This window comes from Cavia porcellus, unplaced genomic scaffold (genome assembly GCF_034190915.1).
Source record: "Cavia porcellus strain 051 isolate PalLab524CR breed Dunkin Hartley unplaced genomic scaffold, mCavPor4.1 scaffold_8, whole genome shotgun sequence".
Lineage (NCBI taxonomy): Eukaryota > Metazoa > Chordata > Mammalia > Rodentia > Caviidae > Cavia > Cavia porcellus.
In genome coordinates, this window is record NW_026947491.1 from 87,703,479 (window position 1) to 87,722,039 (window position 18,561).

The following is an 18,561-nucleotide window of genomic DNA, read 5'->3' on the forward strand; positions in this document are numbered from 1 at the left end:
TGACCTACCGCCTGTCTCCCCAAAGTCCGGGAGGGAGCCTCCGGGTGTTTGATCACCATCCTGCTCCGGGACGGGGAAGAGACAGTATCTAAAGAGGAAGTGGTAGACTATTACAGTCTTGCTGGATGAACTTACTCTTTGTATTTCATGTCTGAAAAGTTTTGGTTTTCGTCTTTGGAAGGAGAGAAAGACTTCCCATTTTACTGTGTCTACAGAGGGTGGGAGGTTTTGAGAATTTTTTCATCACATTTCAATTTGTGCAAAGTTTTTAAATGTGTTTAAGACTCATTACGTATTTCAGTTTAATAGGTCTAGGTAAAACTGGAAATTAGTTTCAGGTTGCCAGTGTCTTTATTTGCTTAGCTAGTGGACATAATCTGAAAAAGTACATTTCTGTTTAAGTCGAATTTTCTTGGTGTAAGTTGAGAAATGTGCTAACATTTTAAAAATATGATAGCCTAGATTCTAATTATAAGTTTCTTTTAGTCTGTTTCCCGCCAGTGCTGGTGCATTGTACTATCCTCGACAAGCATAGGCAAACTACTTCCCTATTTCTTAAAGTACTACATTTGGTGACTTTTAAAAAATACTTGCATTTCCCAATCTCACTGTTGGCTGGGTTCTGAGCCTTTGAACTATTTATGCTTATCTCTGGTTTTGCACTTGAGACATTCACATTCTAATTACTGCTCTTTTCCTAGATTGTGAATTCCTTCAGGGATATGATTTAATCTTTGCCATGTCTGGCCTACAGGCAGAGTTCAAATATGTATTGTTTACCTAAGTTTATAAAGTAATTTAGACATCTCTCTGCAATTCTTTGGGTGGAGTTCTGCATATGTTTTAAAAACTTGTAGGCATCCTGAGCACAGCCTTAAATCCATGGAAGAATTTGCATTATATTTGAAGCAAAATTGATATGAACTTAAAAGTATTTTGCGGTAAGGAATATTACACTTTGAGCATGGAGACACATACCTGTAATGGTAACTCTCAGAAGGCTGAGTTAAGAGGACCCAGAGTTCAAAGCCAGTCTCAGTAATTCAGTAAGTTCAATGCCAGCTTGGACTATGTAGAGACCCTGTCTCAAAGGAGAAGGAAAAAAATACTCTGGGTTACCTTTTAGTCCAAGAAGTTACATCAGAGGGTATTTCCTGTTGCTTTGTGAAAGTGCTGACTAATGAAAATCTGGAGCTGGTTCCCACTTTGAATGAGAACTAATAATTCCAGCAATGCTTTCTTTAGTCTTTATGTTGGATAAAGAGAACAAGATGTTTTTTAAACATTTGGACTTAAATAGAGTCACTGATTTATAAAATCTTAATTTAAAAAAAAGGATCTTTTTGTTGTAAAAATGATGTGTACTGAAAAAATTAAGACAATACACAAAAAATGTATGAGTGAGAAAGGAGTAAGGAAGTCTTAGTATTCAGTAGCCCAAATAATTTAATGAAAAATTTCAAAACATCATATGTTTATATGGTGTCAACACATTTTTTGGTTATATATGGGGTCATGGGTCATGTATCTACTTTTTCTTTTTCTTTTTTATCGGTACCAGGGATTGAACTCTCGACCACACACCTGCAAGGCAGGCGCTTATGCCACTGAGCTAAACCCCCAACCCATGTTTCTATTTTTTCAATCAGCATTGTGCCTTGAACATCTTCCCATGTATGTCTTATTCTTTAAATGCCTGCATAACATTCTGTTCTGTATGTTCACCATGATTTTTCAAAATTCCATTTTAAGAATAATAGACACTTAGTTGTGCTCATTTTTTCTCACCTTATCACTCCATTAATTCTTTCTGTGGACAGTTTTCATACATAAATGATGTTCTTATTGATTAAAAAATTTATTTTAAAGAATAAAACAAAATAAAGCAGAGCAAAGCAAATTAGAAAAGAACAATGCAGGTAACACAAGACTTCAAAACAACAGCAGGATGTCAGCAGTGGCTACCACACTCTCTTGTTTTCTTTGAAATAGGTGACCATACCTTCACACACAACATCAAACATAGCAACATGTATAAAACCAATCAAAAGAAGGAAAGTGAAAGGTTCTTGCCTTAGTAGAAATTATGGCAGTGGTCTAAGGTGGCAGAAGGCCAAAGCGGGAAGCCCACCACTTCCTGCTTCTTCCTCAGCCTTAATTGCAAGTCCCCTTCCTGTTTGCACCAGAAGAAAATTCCAGTTGACAGTGCCCCGCCTAAGCACCAAGAGGTTATATGCATATCTCATGCTCCACATTCTGGCCAGAGAAAGCCAGGCCGCTGGTGGTCATGGACTTCTCTACACCTCCTTGGAATAAAGACTATTTTTACTTTATATTTTCTCTTTTATCACACCAAAAACTTTCAGAAAGCATTACAGGACTTCAAAACCAGATAACAGGAAATGAACAGTGGTTACTGTAATGTCTCATTTTCTTCAGAAAAGTTATCCATACTATCACACATAATAAAATAAAACAACAGAATAGACCCAATAAAAACAAAATAATAAAAGCATAATAGGACTTCAAAACAAGATGATGGGAAATCAGCAGTGGCTACGGTACTACCACGTCTCATTTTCTTCAAGATAGTTGTTACCATCACACATAATACAATCAAACAAAACAACACCAATTTAACTAATGAAAGCTTTGTAAGACTTAAAAACAACGTAATAGGAAACCAACCATGATTATCATAATACATCCCATTATGTTCAAAATAGCTGCCCATACCATCAGATACAGTAAAATCTAACAAAATAAGACAGAACAAAGTCAAACTTAACGAACTATGAAATCAATACAAGAGTAAAGACAAGACAATAAGAAATTAACACTAGTTACCACCTTTCCCTCTCAGATGTTTCCTCCCCTATTCTACAGTAATGATTTTGCTTTTTGGATCCCATTAACTCCTTCAGTTTTTTATGCTAGGGTTTACCTGTATGAGTTCAGACTGTTACGCCCATGAACATGATCTCCAGTTGCATCCATTTACCTATAAGAGCCTCAAGATTATTCTGCTTTATAGCTATGTAGGTTTTCATTGTATGAAAATACCATATTTTTCTTACCCATTCCGCGAGTGGTGGTCAAGTTACCCTTGCTTTGTTTCTGGTCTACTGTCCCATGGAACAATTGTTTTTTCTCCTTTGATTTTCAGTCTATGAATTTCCTTTCCAGTTAAATGTTTTCTTGTGTACAGTATATTGATGGATCTTGTTCTTGATCTACTCTCCTCCCTGTGTTTCTTTGTATTGCTGAATTGAGGCCATTTACATTAATGGTTACAACCAGCATACATTGGTTTGTCTCTGCCATGCTGTCTTCCTGCTGTTGGCTCTCCATTCTTCCCTTTTATTCAGTTGCCTGTCTTGTTTGGTGATCCTCCTCTTCTGCTGCTGTTCCTGGAATCATGGTCATCTTTCTCTCTCTCTAGAATATCCTTTAGCAGGAGAGCTGTAGGGTTGGTTTGGTAGTCATGAATTTCTTCAGTTGTTCTTTATCATGGGAGTATCTTATTTTCCCATCAGTGTTGAAAGATTTGTAGGGTACATCAATCTGGGTTAGAAACACTTTCAGGATTTGAAACACTTCAAACTCTTCTTAACTTGATGATTTATATTGACAAGTCTGCTGTGATTCTGATTGGTTTTTCTTTAAAGGTGATCTGTTCTTTTCTCAAACAGCTCTTAATATTCTGTTCTTGGGCTGAATTTCTGGAATCTTGTTTATTGTATGTCTGGGTGTAGATTTGCTTTGGTTCTGGCTAGTTGGGAGTTCTGTATGCCTCACTTATCTGCATGCCAGATCCTTTTCCCATGTTTGGGAAGTTTCCTGCTATTACTTCTGTAAATAGCCTTTTAATTTCATTTGTGTTGACCACTGCTTCTTCACTGATACCTATCACTCTTATATTTATGCTTCTTAGCATCATGTGGCATCTTTTGAATTATTTCCTGATTTCTTACTGTTTTTAAGAGATCTTTCCTTTCATGATCACTAGCTGCAATCCTGTCTTCAAGGTTTGAAAGTCTATCTTTAGTCTCTTTTAAGCGGTTTTGCCTGCTTTCAATTGACTCTGATTTCCTGGATATCTCCTTGAATCTGTTTCATGCATTGTAGTTCTTTCTATATTGCTCAATTAAGGTTCCCATCATTTTCCAATACTCCTCTTTTTTTTAATCTATGTCTTTACATATGCTGAACAGTTCTTTCGTTATGTTTGTGATTTCTTCTTTTACCTGAGATGTTATTTCTGATTTGATTGCTTTTACAGTCTCATGGAAATTGTTTCTTCAGTTGCTATCCTCTCAAGAGATTTTCAGGTGTGTGACTTCTGTTTTCTTCCATGACTGTATCTCCCAGACTTTTTCTGTGTGGGCTAGAGATCTGAGATTGCCTTTTGCTCCTTCATCTTGACATTCTCCTGGGTTCCTCCCAACAAGCTGGTTGTGGGGACCCAGGCACTTCCCATGTTGGCAGCCCCTCCATGGTGTAGGGGGATGGGACAGGCACCTGGGTTCCTTTGACTCCAGATTTACAGGGAGGTAGGAGAGGATGGGGTGGGCTTTTCCAGACCTCTGCAGCTACACTGGTGCTTCTTCCCTGATCACCAGGGATGCGTGGAGGTGGGGCTGCTTCTCTCAACCTGTGTGTTTACACTAGGACTCCCACGATGGTGGCAGGCACACAAGGGTGTGTTTGTCTGATTCTCCCAGTGGGTGATGGCTGCCCAAAGGAACCAAGGACCTCCAGTGGTGGCCTACAGGTGCACGGGGTTTACCTGGCTCTGTTCCTGCTCCTGCCTGCAGAAAGGAGCCTTCTGGTGGCGGTGGCCATCAGGTAGAGGCTCCTTGCAGATTTTTTAGAAGTGGGATTTCTGGGTTATAGAGAATGTTTTTTTTTTTTTAATTTGCTTTGCTTTATTTATTTACTTTTGGTTTTTTTGAGACAAGGTCTGTTCAAACTGGACTTGAGCTCACTTTGTAGACCAGGCTGGTCTTGAGCTTGTAATGATTTTCCTGCCTTAGCCTCCTGAGTGCTGGGATTACAATCCCAGTGCCACCACACATGGCCTTGTTGTAGATTTTTTTTTTTTTTTTGATACCAGTGTTTGAACTCACGACCTTATACTTGCCAGATAGGCGCTTATGGCACTGAGTTAAACCCCTGGCCCTGCTGTAGAATGTTTAAGACACAAGAAGACTACTGGAAACGGAGGATTTTACTGAGCATGCCTAACTCAGTTGGACTTCGGTCCAGAAGACTGAGAACAAAGGAAAATTTCTAGGTTTTATACATGTGGCGGTGTGTGTGTGTGTGTGTGTCTGTTTAGTGGAGGATAACAGGCAGAGGCAGTTGTTCATGTAGTGACAGTTTGTTAACTTTGAACCTTTTGAACATTGTGAGGATGAGAATGCCATAAACTTGGATATTGTGGATGCCATGGGAGGTTCCAGGGCTCTTCGTTCAGAACCGTAATGGTCCTTATCAGAACAGAGCAGAGGTCAGCCTTGAAGGAAAATATCCTGGTGGAAACAGGATGATGCCACAGGACTCTGCAGGAGTCTAGTTGTTGTCCTTATACATAAGCTTGTAGAGGCATATCCCTGTCGGGGAGGGCAGCTGGGCAGAATTTGCTCAAGCTTGATTTCCTTCTGTGTTCTGCTTTAGTTCAGGTTGGCCTTGAATTCACTGTGGGCCCAGGCTGGCCTCAAGTTCATGGCAGTCTTCCTGCTTTTTAGCACCACAAGTGCTGGGCTTAGGGCTGTGCATCACCATGCCTGGCTGAGTGATGTCCATTTAAAAAGCCTTACCAAAAGAAAAAAAAAAATCAAGCTTCCTTTACAATTCTTGACTATCAGTGGGGTTCCACATCCTGTTTATTTATTTTGGGATACTGGGGACTGAACCCAGGGCATTCACATTGCTATAGCCCCACTTCATTTTTTATTTTGAGAAAGGGTCTCACTAAATTACTAAATTGCCCAGGTTGGGCTCAGACTTGCTGACCTCCTGCCTCAGCCTCCCGGAGTTCTGGGTTACAGGTGTGTGCCACCATCTTTTCATATGTTTGCACATCTTTTCATATGTTTATTGTCCTGACAAATATTTCCATGTTTTGCCTGTAGCTCATGGTTGACAGCTCAGAGAAAAGAGACTTTGAGAGAGGATGGATGCCAAAGCTCGAAATTGTTTGCTTCAACATAGAGAAGCTCTGGAAAAGGACATCAAAACATCCTACATCATGGATCACATGATTAGTGATGGAGTTTTAACAATATCAGAGGAAGAAAGAGTAAAAAACCAGGTAACACCTGTTCAGATGGTCTGTATTTTTTTCCTTAAAATTCCAGAACTTGTATAATTCTTCATTAATTTATGTTGCAAACATATTTATCACTATATACTGATTTTTTTTTTAGCCCAGTAACCATCAGCGAGCAGCTACACTAATTAAAATGATACTTAATAAAGATAATCCTTCCTACATATCATTCTACAATGCTCTGCTGCGTGAAGGATATAAAGATCTTGCTGCCCTTCTCCACAGTGGCATGCCTGTGTTTTCGTCCTCCAGTGGTAAAGATTCAGCCAGTGGAATAACTTCATATGGTTTGTATCTTGATACCTTCAGTCGCTGTCATGATGTTATGATACTTGCTAACACGAGGGCCACCTCACTCTAGTATGTCTGAGATATTCTAAAGAGAGTACGACAAGTTCACTGAAAAATGCGTGTGGAAAAGTTTTAGTGTTTTCATTGTAAGTATGTCTTACATGCATCCATGTTAACAGATTTTCTTCACACCCAGAGAAACATTTATTGCTGCAATAATAATGTGTACCTTAATTTTTAGAGAGAATAAGACTGTCATGGTGCTTATTTACTTTGTAGTTCTGTGTATTTTAGAGTTAATAGGAAAGATTAAAAATATCTAGAAATCTGCATACTTGAAAGAAGTTCCGTAAACATTCTTCCCTTGACATTCACCTTCCCAGACTTCCTTTTTAAAATTAAAAAAAAAAAAAAAAAAAAAAAATCAGTGCTGGGGAGTGAGCCCAGGCTGCAGACATGGTGGGCGGTGTGCTTTCTGCTGCTGAGCTGTGCTCCTTCCCTTTCCCAGCCTTCAGCAGAGATGAGGTGGCTGGAGAGTCAGGGAGGAACGAGGTGTGGGAGGCAGGTACAGATGGAGATGTCACGGTCTTGAAGACTGTATGTTTGCTTTTGTTTCTGTGTCCCAAGAAGTCAGAAAGTTTAATGTGATAACCACATTTTCTTATTTTTCTTGAAAATTCTGAGACTATGACCTTAGCCTGGCACTTTCTATTTTTTCTTTTCTTTTTCTTTTTTTTTTGTATTAAGTAGCCATTTCAAGGTTTCATTCATTCCTGCTTCTTTTGGATTTCAGTAACAACAGTGCTGTGCGAAGGTGGAGTTCCACAGAGGCCAGTTGTTTTTGTTACTAGGAAGAAGCTGGTGAACGCAATTCAGCAGAAGCTCCGGAAACTCAGTGGTGAACCAGGGTGGGTCAGCATCTATGGCATGGCCGGCTGTGGCAAGTCAGTGTTGGCTGCAGAAGCTGTTCGAGATCATTCACTCTTAGAGAGTAAGGCTTTTCTTTAAAAAAAGTTTTTTTTGGCTGTGTTCTGTTTTTCAGATTTATTTATTTATTTTTAAAGTCTTTATGAAGTTAATTACAAACACAGGTTAACAGCCAGAGTAACAGACCCAAAAACATTACTGGATTAAATCAAAGTGTATTTTTAGATACATTGGCTGTGCTGGATTACAAATTCTTTTTTTACCCCAGAATTTTATATATTGGGTTTCTCATTTAAGAGAAACCATGAGCTTATTTAAACTCACATGCCTGATTTATTTTACTTAACATTATCCTCTCAAGATGTGTTCACTTTCCTACAAATGACTCGTTTATCCTTCTTTATTGCAGAGTAGGTTAGAATTTGTATAAATTCTACTTTTTTTTTTTTAATCCATTCAACTGTTAATTGGCATATAGGCTGCTTCCAGGATTTAGCTTATATGAATTGTGCTGTATGTATGTTTCACTGTAATATGATAATATATGATGTCTTCTTTCAGGAAGAAGATACATGGGGAGTAGTTGGGTCAAATGGAGAGTTTTCTGGGGACTCTCCATACACATTTTCACAATGGTTGTGTCAGTTTGTTGTCCTACCAAGAATGTAGAAGGGTTTCTTTTCTGCCCCTGTGTTACTGATTTCTTGATAATGGCCATAGAATCTCAGTGTTGTTTTGATTTGTATTTCTCTAATGGCCAGCAAGGTTGAACATTTTTTGCGTATTTATTGGCCATTTATACTTCTCTGAGAAGTGTTGATTCATTTTGATTGCCCACTTTTTGATTGGATCTTTTATGGGGAGGTTCTAATTTTTTTGAGTGCTCTAGATATCAGTCCTCGTCTAAGGAATAGCTGGTGACATTTTTTTCTCATTCTGTAGGTTATCTGTTTACTTTGTTGGTTTTTTTCTTTTTTTATGGAGAAACTTTTAAATTTCTTTTTCATTGTTGATTCTCATGTGGTATTATTTCTTGTGTCATTGCATTTCTGTTCAGAAAGTCCTTGTCTATGCCTGTGCCTTCAAGAGTTTTACTGATGTTGTCGTCCAGCAGATTGTTCTGTTTTAATGTTGAAATCTTTGATCCGTTTTGATTTTAATTTAGTGCATATGGATCCTGGTTCCATCTTTGGCTGTGGTAAGCCAGTTTTCCCGGAACCATTTGTTAAAGATATTTTTTTCCAGCAAAAATGTTTGGACCCTTTGTCAAAGATAATGTAGCTGAATATGCCTGGAGTTGTTCCTATATTCTCTATTCTGCTCTCATTTTTCCAATACCATACTGTTTTTATCAAAGTAGCTTTTTAGTATAACTACAAGTTTGGGATTGTGATGCTCCCTGCCTTGCCCTGTTGGCCAGAATTGCTGTTGCTATTTAAGTCTCTTCTGGTTCTGTATGAATTCTAGGATTGCTTTCTCTGGTTCTATGAAGAATGCTATTATTGGTATTTTGATTGGAACTGTGTTAAATCTGCATAATAATTTTAGAGGCTTGGCCATTTTTATAATACTGGTTCTACCTCTCTAGGAATGGGAACGTCTTTCCATTTTCTGATGTCCTGTTTGAGCTTCATTTCTGTCTGTCTGTCTGTCTGTCTGTGTGTGTATCTCTCTCTGTGTCTCTCTCTGACACAGGGTCTCACTATGTAGTTTAGGTTTGTTTTGAAGTTACTATGTGGACCCCAAACTCAGGGTGATTCTTCTTCAGCCTCCCAAGGACTGAAATTACAGGCACACACCACCATGTATGGTTCATTTACTTTTTTCAGAGCATGGTAGGAGACCTTTCACTTCCCTGGTTAGGTTAATTCCTGTTGGGACATTCTGCTGTGTACTTGGCACCCTATATTAATTTAAACTATTACAGGTGGCTTGATTTCTATAATTAATTCTATTGGTTGCTTATCTTTGAAAGTAAACTTACCATGTGTGTAAACTCCAACAAGAAAACCTGGGCGTTGACTATAGCAATTGATGGCTTTTGCATGTAGGCTTTATAGATTCCTTTGACATCTGGTGACTGACTTCTTGATGCTATTTTGGAAGGTTTTTTTTTCCCCCAGTTTCTCTCTTGGTGAGCTCATTGTTGGGTATACAGGAATGCTATTGATTTTTGTGGGTTGACTTCATATCCTGCTATGCTAATAAATTGAGTTATTAATTAATTCTAGGAGTCCTTTGATAGAATTTTTGGGGTCGTTTATGTAGACGATCTTGTCATTTGCAAATAATGATAGTAATTTCACTCCATCCTTTCTATCCACATCCCTCTTATTTCTTTCTTTCTTTCTTTTTTTTTTTTTTTTTTTTGTCTTTTTCCTTTTTATCGGTACCGGGGATCGAACTCACGACTGCCTGCTTGCAAGGCAGGCGCTTATGCTGCTGAGCTAAATCCCCAGGCCTCAATCTTATTTCTTTCTTTGCCTCACTGCTCTGGCTAATGTTTCTAGAACCATATTGAACAGGAATGGTGATAGCAGACAGAGCATAAATGTTGACCACTGTGTGTTGCTGGCTCAGGAAATAATTTTTCAAGCATCATGTGAGTTTCCTATTGCTGCTGGTAATAAATTACCACAAATTTAGTGACTTAAAACAACACATTTAAGCCAGGGATTTAGCTCAGCGGGAGTTCAAAGACATTTCTTGACTTCTAGCAGTAAACGCCTGCCTGGCAAGTGTGAGGTCGTGAGTTTGATCCCCAGTACCAAAAAAACAAACAAAAAAATTATTATCTTTCAGTTCTGGAGGTTTTTAACTTGGCTAAAACCTTATCCATAGTGTTAGCAGCACTGAATTCCTTCAGAACGCGCTCAGGAGAATTCTTTCCCTTAAATGTTCCACCCTTCCGAGGAGGCTTGCTTTCCTTGACTCCTGGTCCCGTCTCAAACCTGGCCTTGTCCGGGACCCCGCCCGCCTTCTTCTCTCTGGTCTTTGCTTCTGTCTCCCATTTCCTTTTTTGATCTTCTTACCTCCCTCTAATAGGGTCTTCCTGATTACTTTGGGCTCTGAGATTACTTTATAAGCTGAGGTAATATCAAAATATTTAATCTGGTCAAACCTACAAATCCTGTTTTGCCAGATAAGGTAACATAAGTGGATTTTTTTGGGGCCATTATTCTATTTATTCCAGGCATGGTTAAATTTGGAATTTATTTTCTACTTTGTCAAAATGAGGATTGGTTAGCTAGGACAATTAAGTTCACAAAAGTATCAGAGGCTATGAAATATTACTGGAGTGAAGCTGATTCACTTGTATCTGAACAATTGAGATGACTGAAAAAGAGTTTGAAGGTTGTCCAGTTTTACACGACTGCCTTCAGGTGGGCCAAGACTTGCACCTTCCTAACAGTGTCTGTTTTGGCATGGAGGGCAAAAAGGAAAGAGTTTCTTACAAACTCAGTTCTATTAGTGACTTTTGCTGTTGGGGCATTCTGCTGTGTACTTGGCATCCTATGTTAATTTAAACTATTACTAGTGTTTGATTTTTATAATTAATTTTATTGGTTGCTTAACCAAGAAGAAACCTGGGTGTTGACTATACACCTGATGGATTTTTGCAGGTAGGCTTTATAGATTCCTCTGACATCTGGTGACTGACTTTTCGTGCTTCGAGTGTTTATACGTTCAGTAAATGTTTGAGGCTGCTCTGAGGTTAACAGTTTTGGATGCAGGGTATCCAAAAAGAAGAAAAAGTCTCTACTAGACTAAACACACATAACCAGATTGTGTACTGTATGTGTGGTAAATGGAGCAGTGGAAATGGTACAGGGGGAGGAAGAGGATGGTAGGGTCGTTTTCCTGAATGAGAAGACATCTCAGCTGGAGTTTGGAGGGAGAATGAAAGTGTGCTCAGTAGGGGTGGGGAGTAGTGATGGAGTGGTGGGCAGGTGTCCTCTCAGTCACCGTAGCAGGGGCGCCTCTGGCCTCAGCGACCTGGTGGGCTCCAGGGTATCCCTTGGAGTAGGTGTCGCTTCCTTAGTGCTTTGCTGCCTTCATTCCTTAGTGAATGCCCTCTGTGTAACACTTCCTGGGGAGTTCAGAGACATTTCCTGACTTCTAGCAGTAATTTCGTCTTCTTTTTTTGCACACAGGTTATGATCTGTTATGACAGTTTAGATGACAGATTGAATGGATTAGCTAGAAGGCTCTAAGATTTGAAAAGATGGAGTTTGGGGAACATTTGTTGAATACACAGAATATTTGTTTATAACTTGGTAGCCTTTGTTTACCGCAGTCATTACACTCTTGTCAGGAGCGTGCCCCATTCCTGATCCTTGTCATCACAGAGAGTTTACCCTTGTTATTCTTATTGCTGTCCATGAGGTTCGCTTGTTTTAGCCTTACTACTCACATGTAGCTCTCTGCTGTCTTTGAAGTCTGCCTTTGTGGGTCCACTAGTTTAGGAGAAGCTGCACCCTGGGGCTGTGTGTGTAGCTTAATGATGGAGCGCTCACCTGGCTAATATGGGTAAGGCCCTGGGTTTGATTCCTAGCACCTCAAAAAAAAAAGGGATACTTCCCCAAAGATTCTGATCTATAGAGTTAACGTCCTTTCTGCAGTATGGGATCCTTGAGTTTTGGGCACTAAAAACTTTTTTTTTGGTAACAGAGATCTTACGACCGGGTGCTTATCAGGCAGGGGCTTATGCCGCTGAGCTAAATCCCTAGCTGAAACCTTTTCTTTTTTAAATACAAATATTATGATTCAAACTTGATTAAAACTGGGATTCTTAGAGTAATATATAGGTTATTTTTGGGTGGTGGTTGATCTGAATTAAATACTAGATTTTTAATTATGACTGTACATTTAAAATAACCTAATTTTCTATTGAAAGTTTCTTATTTGTAGGTGAACTGTTCCTTTTATACTACTGTACTTGTATGCTGAGGTTTTTTAAAAAAATCTTTTGAGGCAGGGTTTCATTGTGTAGTTCAGATTGGCCTTGAACTCCCTATGTAGCCCAGGCTAGTGATGTTCTTTGGCAGTCTTCCTGCTTCAGCCTCCTGAGTATTCAGATTACAGATGTGTTGTCACACTTGGCTATATGCAGAGTTTTTAAAGCATGGACACCTTTTTCACAGGCTGCCTATGTATTTGTTTCTGTCTTTCCCAAGATTTATTTGATACTGTTAGATTATTATTTGCTACTAGGTTAAACTTCACGTTGTAGTGGGATTGGATTTATTTTGTCTGAGTAAAGGCAAATTTCTCTGAATGAACTGTAAGTACAAGCCTCATTCAAGGCTCATTTGCTCCCTCTTGTGCCCAGAGTCAAGATTTTTGCATTGTTTCTGAAATGTGGAAATAATAGTTCAGTATGTAACTAACTGTTATGTGGTTTTGGTAGATTTGCCATTTAGTTTGTTACTTGACTTATTTGTCTGCTTTCCTTTCAAAAACCAGTAGTGACTTCTTTTTTGGCATGTATTTATAATGCCCTAATTTTTTTACTTTTAAAGTTAGGAGGGAAAGCTCTTTAACCTAGGTCTTGAGTACTTAACATGTGGAGTATTTTTAAAGCAGTTACATCAGAATATTTTCTTTGCTTTGTCTTTAAGTATTTTTTTTAACTAGAAAGCACAATTTAATTATAAATATTTATTTGTTTAAAAATCACAAAAGTAGTATTTTCATGTAAAAGAAGCAAAGTTCTTTTCACTTGGCATTCTCTCCCTTCCTCATGAATTCTAATCCTACCCTGAAGATAATCTTCGGTGACAGTTTGAAGTGAAATTTTCAGCATTCTCGGTGCATTTGCATACCACTGCTGCAACATTAAATGAAGCTACAAGAATTTGCTGTTTGAACTCCCAATCCTCTTGCCTCAGTCTCCTGAGTGCTTCTCATTCATTGACTCCATAATACCTTATGTTGCTGTGTGTGTATTTTTCCTTAAGTTATGTGGAGCTGCTTAAATATAGTTTATGAAGACTCGAGAGTTTTGGTTCCTGATACATATGTAAGTAAAAATAATGTGTCTTAAGATACATTGTGGTCTGACACATTCACAGTGGGATTGTAATCTGTATGTCTTGCTGCTGGGCAGCTTGAACCACTGTGGTACATGTGGCACTGCCCCATGTGTGACTGTACCACTTTCATCACCAGTGGTGCAGGCTGCTTGATGGGACAGTCACCAGTGTCCCACTGGTTCAAACCAGGAATGGATGAACAATAATGATGGTAACAGTGATAATAATTGTGGCCATCATTCAAAGTGCTTACTACTTCAAAACATAAAAATGTATTTAAAAGTGATCCATAGGGCTGGGGATTTAGCTCAGTGGCATAAGCACCTGCTTTGCAAGCAGGCAGTTGTGAGTTCGATCCCCGGTACCGATAAAAAGGAAAAAGACCAAAAAAAAAAAAAAAAAAAAGTGATCCATAACACTAATAATTCTGACTATTAGAATAGTTAACATACAATTTCAAATGCCTTAAATTACTGGTTTCTCATAGCAACCCTGAAATAGGTGGAACAGTTTTATTTCAGTGTATCAAATGAGACTGAGATTGTTTGCTATGTATTAGATAGCTAGTAAACTGCAGAGCCAGACTTGAACTTAATTTACTTTAAACATATATATATGAGAATAATAATGAGTGAGCTATGTGTTCCTGGACATCACTGGTGCTTCACTCAGGAGATTGTGTTCTGCAGGGGACATGTGACAGTATTTGGAGACATTCTTGGCTGTCAGTACTGGTGAGGGGAAATCTTACTGGCACCGTGGGGAAAGAGGCCAGGGAGGCAGTTAAACATTCTGTAGTACGTGGGAAAGTCTTGCACAGCAAAGAAAATTATTCAACCCACAGCATTAGAAGCCCTGAGGTGGAGAAATGGTGATCACTAATGCCACAGAACAAAGACTGAGGTTTTGCTTTGTAAGATTTTCCTGATAAACATCAGGTTTACTCCAAACTTCAGTTTGGAGTAAAACTGTTTAGTTTCTCTCAGATTCAAGTTTTAGACCTCAGCAATAATCTCCTATCAAAGTTTATAGACCAAATCAAGGGAAGACACGATGAGATTAAAGTTTGGAGTAAGTCTAATGCTTAGCAGTGAAACCATTCAAAAAGAAACTTCTGCTCAAAGGCCTTATACTTAACCATTCTTTTCCTCATTAGGTTGTTTCCCAGGAGGCGTACATTGGGTTTCCGTTGGAAAGCAAGACAAATCTGGGCTTCTAATGAAACTGCAGAATCTTTGCACACGTTTGGATCAGGATCAGAGTTTCTCTCAGAGGCTTCCTCTTAATATTGAAGAGGCCAAAGACCGACTCCGCATTCTGATGCTGCGCAAACACCCGAGGTACGAGTGGTCGCATTTAGTAGGTATAGGAGACTGCCCTGTGGGCATCTGGGATACGATGCCCTTTTCCTGCTGTCCTGTAGAGGGGACGAAGAAAGAGCTATTGCTTTTCTGCTGCTTGCTCTCTTGTATTAAAAAAAGTTGTCACTTCTTTTCTTTTTTGCATTCTTCTCACCACCTGTCTCATTTGTAGGCCCTAAAGATACGTAGGTGAATTGGCAAGTGGTCCTTGTTAGAATAGAGCATGTTTTCTATTTTGAATCTACTGGTTCTGATGCATTAACATGGAACAAGAAAGAAAATAAAGTTGGCAGCTGGTCAAAGATGGAGGATTTGTGGGACCATTTTGTTAGGTTGTCTTTTTAGAGGTACATGTGTGTATTTCATGAGTTTAGTTTTTCAATAATTGATTAATTCAGCGGTTATGATAATTCTGTGCAAGGCTGTATTATCAACTCAGTTTTTTTTAGCTAGAGGGAGACACAGCGTAGTTGCTGCTTGTTTTAAGAATGTAATCGTATGTACAACCTGAGAAACAGCCAAGTAGCTTGCCCTGAGCAGCTTGGCCCACCGAGGCTTTAAGGAACATCTGGGGACCCTGCACCGAGCCACTGGGCTCTGCAAGGCCATGGGATGGCAGCCTGAGTCCTCAGACACTGGCAGGCACTTCCTCTGGGTCCTCTGGTGTGGCCCAGCCCCTATCATAGCCTGGCAGGCACTGGGCCTCTTCTGTTATTTGTTCAAAGCCTTGCTCACCCTGGTCCGCACACAGCCCTGGAAACCAATAGTACTTGACTGGAAACTCTCATACTTAGAACTGGGCATGCTAGCCCCAGACCTGCTGGGGAATCTGCCCTATGTAAGAACACTGTATCCCAACTGGTGGAGCAGCTTAGGCCACTGAGAACCCACAGGCATTGCTGATACTGACTACAGCTGGGAAACCACATAGATGCTGTATAGTTGTGCCCCTGTGGAGCCACAGTCAGTGTGCCCTGGCAACCAATACTGCACACTATGAGAGAAACTCTATCGTTACCAAAGCCACTACAGGCAACTGATCCATCAACTGTACAGACACCAACATAGGGACCCAAGAAGCATGAAAAAGCAAGGTAACCTCTGAGATCAGAACAAGATATCTGCTTTACTGCTGCCAACTCAGTGTCCTACTGGAAGTCTTAGAGCAGTGATGGCAGGCCTTTTAGAAACCAAGTACAAATTACAGCCCAGGGCCCAGTTACTTAGCACAAAGTGCTGAAACTGCAATTAGACCTGAATACTGAGGATTTACTTTAAAAAGAAATGACCCTACATTAACATCTTGTGTCTTAAAAACTCATGCCATAGGTCTGCCTCCACTATGTTAGAGCAAGAAGTCCAGAGAAGGAAATAAGGCATCCAGGTAGGAAAGGAAGGAGTCTCATTATCCCTGTCGACATACATGCTATGTACCAGTTCCTGTGATCATTTAACCAACTAACTCCCTCCAACAGCTCCTTCTTTAATTGCTCAGCATCTTCAATCCTCTTTCCTTTTGCAAAAAGAAAGCAACTCCTGTATAGGAGAATATTACAGTAATTATCAGATTGTCAGATACAGGAGGCCATAGCTCTGAAGCCTGTCTTTTCTTTGTTTCTCTGTACTATTTGGCTTATACATTTGCATTTTTTTCAACCTGTATATGTATCAGATTTTTTTCTGCTAGAGGAGTAGTATGCTGTTCAGATGAAAATGTTAGTGTATAATTTTGCTTCAGGTTTTAGTTGTATTGTTTCTCTCATTTGTTGTGGTGAGTTAAAAGGTTTTTGGACAGATGTATCAGGAATTAACATAAAAGCCCTTTATTATTTTGAATAAACAAATTGATTTCATGGGTAGAAAATACCATTGTTAATATAATTTATTCTGAGACCATGATATTCTGAGCCCACTGTAACACCAGCACCCTGGAGGCTGAGGCAGGAGGATCATTATGCATTCAAGGCCAGCCTGAACTTCTTGGTGAGACCCTGTCTCAAAATAAAGAAAAATGAAACAAAAAAATGTATAATTTATTCTAATGCTAATAAGCTCAGTTCTAGTTTGGTTTTCATGCTTAAAGACTGAATTGGGTCATTCTGTTATGCGGATAGTTCTCTTTAGGCACTCAATAAGTGATGTCTGGATGAATCAATTTCTAACACTTGTATGGCATACTCACTTTTTTTTGTAGGACAGTTAATTTTAATTTGTTAATATGTTCCGATTTGGGGTGTGAAGAAGAAAAGTGTAGGTTTTTTTAAAATTTGAATCAACGTTTGGAAAGGGAGTATAGCAAGAATTGGAGGAAGAATCATAAGCCAGGCATTTATTCCTTTATTTGGTAGATTTTAAAAACCACTGGTAGGATTGTTTTGAAAGGAAACTGAAAATAAGTATTAGTAGTGATTCATTGTGCTTATTTTTAAAGGTCTCTGTTGATTTTGGATGATATTTGGGATCCTTGGGTGTTAAAAGCTTTTGACAATCAGTGTCAGATTCTTCTTACAACCAGAGATAAAAGTGTTACGGATTCAGTGATGGGTAAGGATGATTAATTTCTATTTTAGTATCTTTACCTGGAAAGGTGCTAAAGGTGTTAATTATTCAGTTCAGGGACATCTGAATATGTGGCATACCAAGTTACTTCCTATGGCTTGCGATTTTCTTGCAGGTCCTAAACATGTAGTCCCTGTGGAGAGTGGCCTTGGAAAAGAAAAAGGACTTGAAATTTTATCCCTTTTTGTTAATATGAAGAAAACAGATTTGCCAGAACAAGCTCACAGTATTATAAAAGAATGCAAAGGTATAGTTCTTTATTTTATGTATGAAGGGGAGCAGCCTAGGTAACTTAGGGAGACCCTGTTTCAAGATTAAAAATGAAAAAGGAAGCTGGGTTTGTAGCTCCGTATGAAGGTCCAGAACCTCCAATGCCACAAATAAAAATCTCCATGTGCCCAGCCATTCAGAATCTCTCTGAACCCTGACCTTTGGGTCTCTAATGGAGGCGACATTGATAGGCTGAGTGATTGGACAGAGTGTGGTCTGAGGCTTCTGAAAGGGGTGGACAAACCCAGGCCCTGTGTGTGCAGGTGCTTTAGGGCTCCCCGCAACATTCCTTCCTTTGGAGGCTGTAGGCTGGGGCACTTTCTACAATAGCACTTGTGTGACTTACTGTCAGACAGAGTAAGTCATAGAATTTATGTGAATTAGCATTTCTGTGACTTACTTTGGGGAAGAGAAGTTTATTTCTGTGGTCCAAATTGAGGAGGGAGTTATGAGCCGGGAACCTTCAGTGGAAGCCAAAGTATTGGTGTCATAATACCACAATTGTTTATTGGATACTTGCATTTAAGAGATTATTCTTGACTCACCTTTTTGTAACATAAGTATTTTCAATTGCTTCTTCTTTTTTAGGAAGTAAAAAGAAATTGTTTAAAATTTTAAATTCTCTATTGAAGCTAGTAGTCTTTTATATTTTTGCAAATATTTACTCAGTTTTTGTATTTACTCTTTGTTTCATATGTAGCTTTTATTTATTTTTTCTATAATGATACTGGAACTTGAATCTAGGGAGTATTGATTACATCTTTAGCTCCTTGTTTTAGTTTTA

At 39.0% G+C, this 18,561-nt stretch overlaps 1 protein-coding gene across 4 annotated transcripts in view; it reads left to right on the plus strand.

The window, feature by feature from the left end:
- Positions 1-18,561, plus strand: part of Apaf1 (apoptotic peptidase activating factor 1) — a 71,636-nt gene that overhangs the window by 516 nt on the left and 52,559 nt on the right. For 3 of the 4 annotated variants that reach the window (XM_013159364.3, XM_063255416.1, XM_013159365.3), the window contains exons 2-7: positions 6,138-6,316; positions 6,432-6,621; positions 7,419-7,616; positions 14,744-14,927; positions 17,380-17,492; positions 17,623-17,754. In XM_013159364.3, coding sequence (XP_013014818.1) covers positions 6,179-6,316; positions 6,432-6,621; positions 7,419-7,616; positions 14,744-14,927; positions 17,380-17,492; positions 17,623-17,754 — 955 coding nt within the window. In that variant the 5' untranslated portion in view covers positions 6,138-6,178. Of the gene's footprint in view, positions 1-47; positions 6,054-6,137; positions 6,317-6,431; positions 6,622-7,418; positions 7,617-14,743; positions 14,928-17,379; positions 17,493-17,622; positions 17,755-18,561 lie in introns of those variants that run through there. The other variant, XM_063255415.1, reaches the window with a different exon arrangement.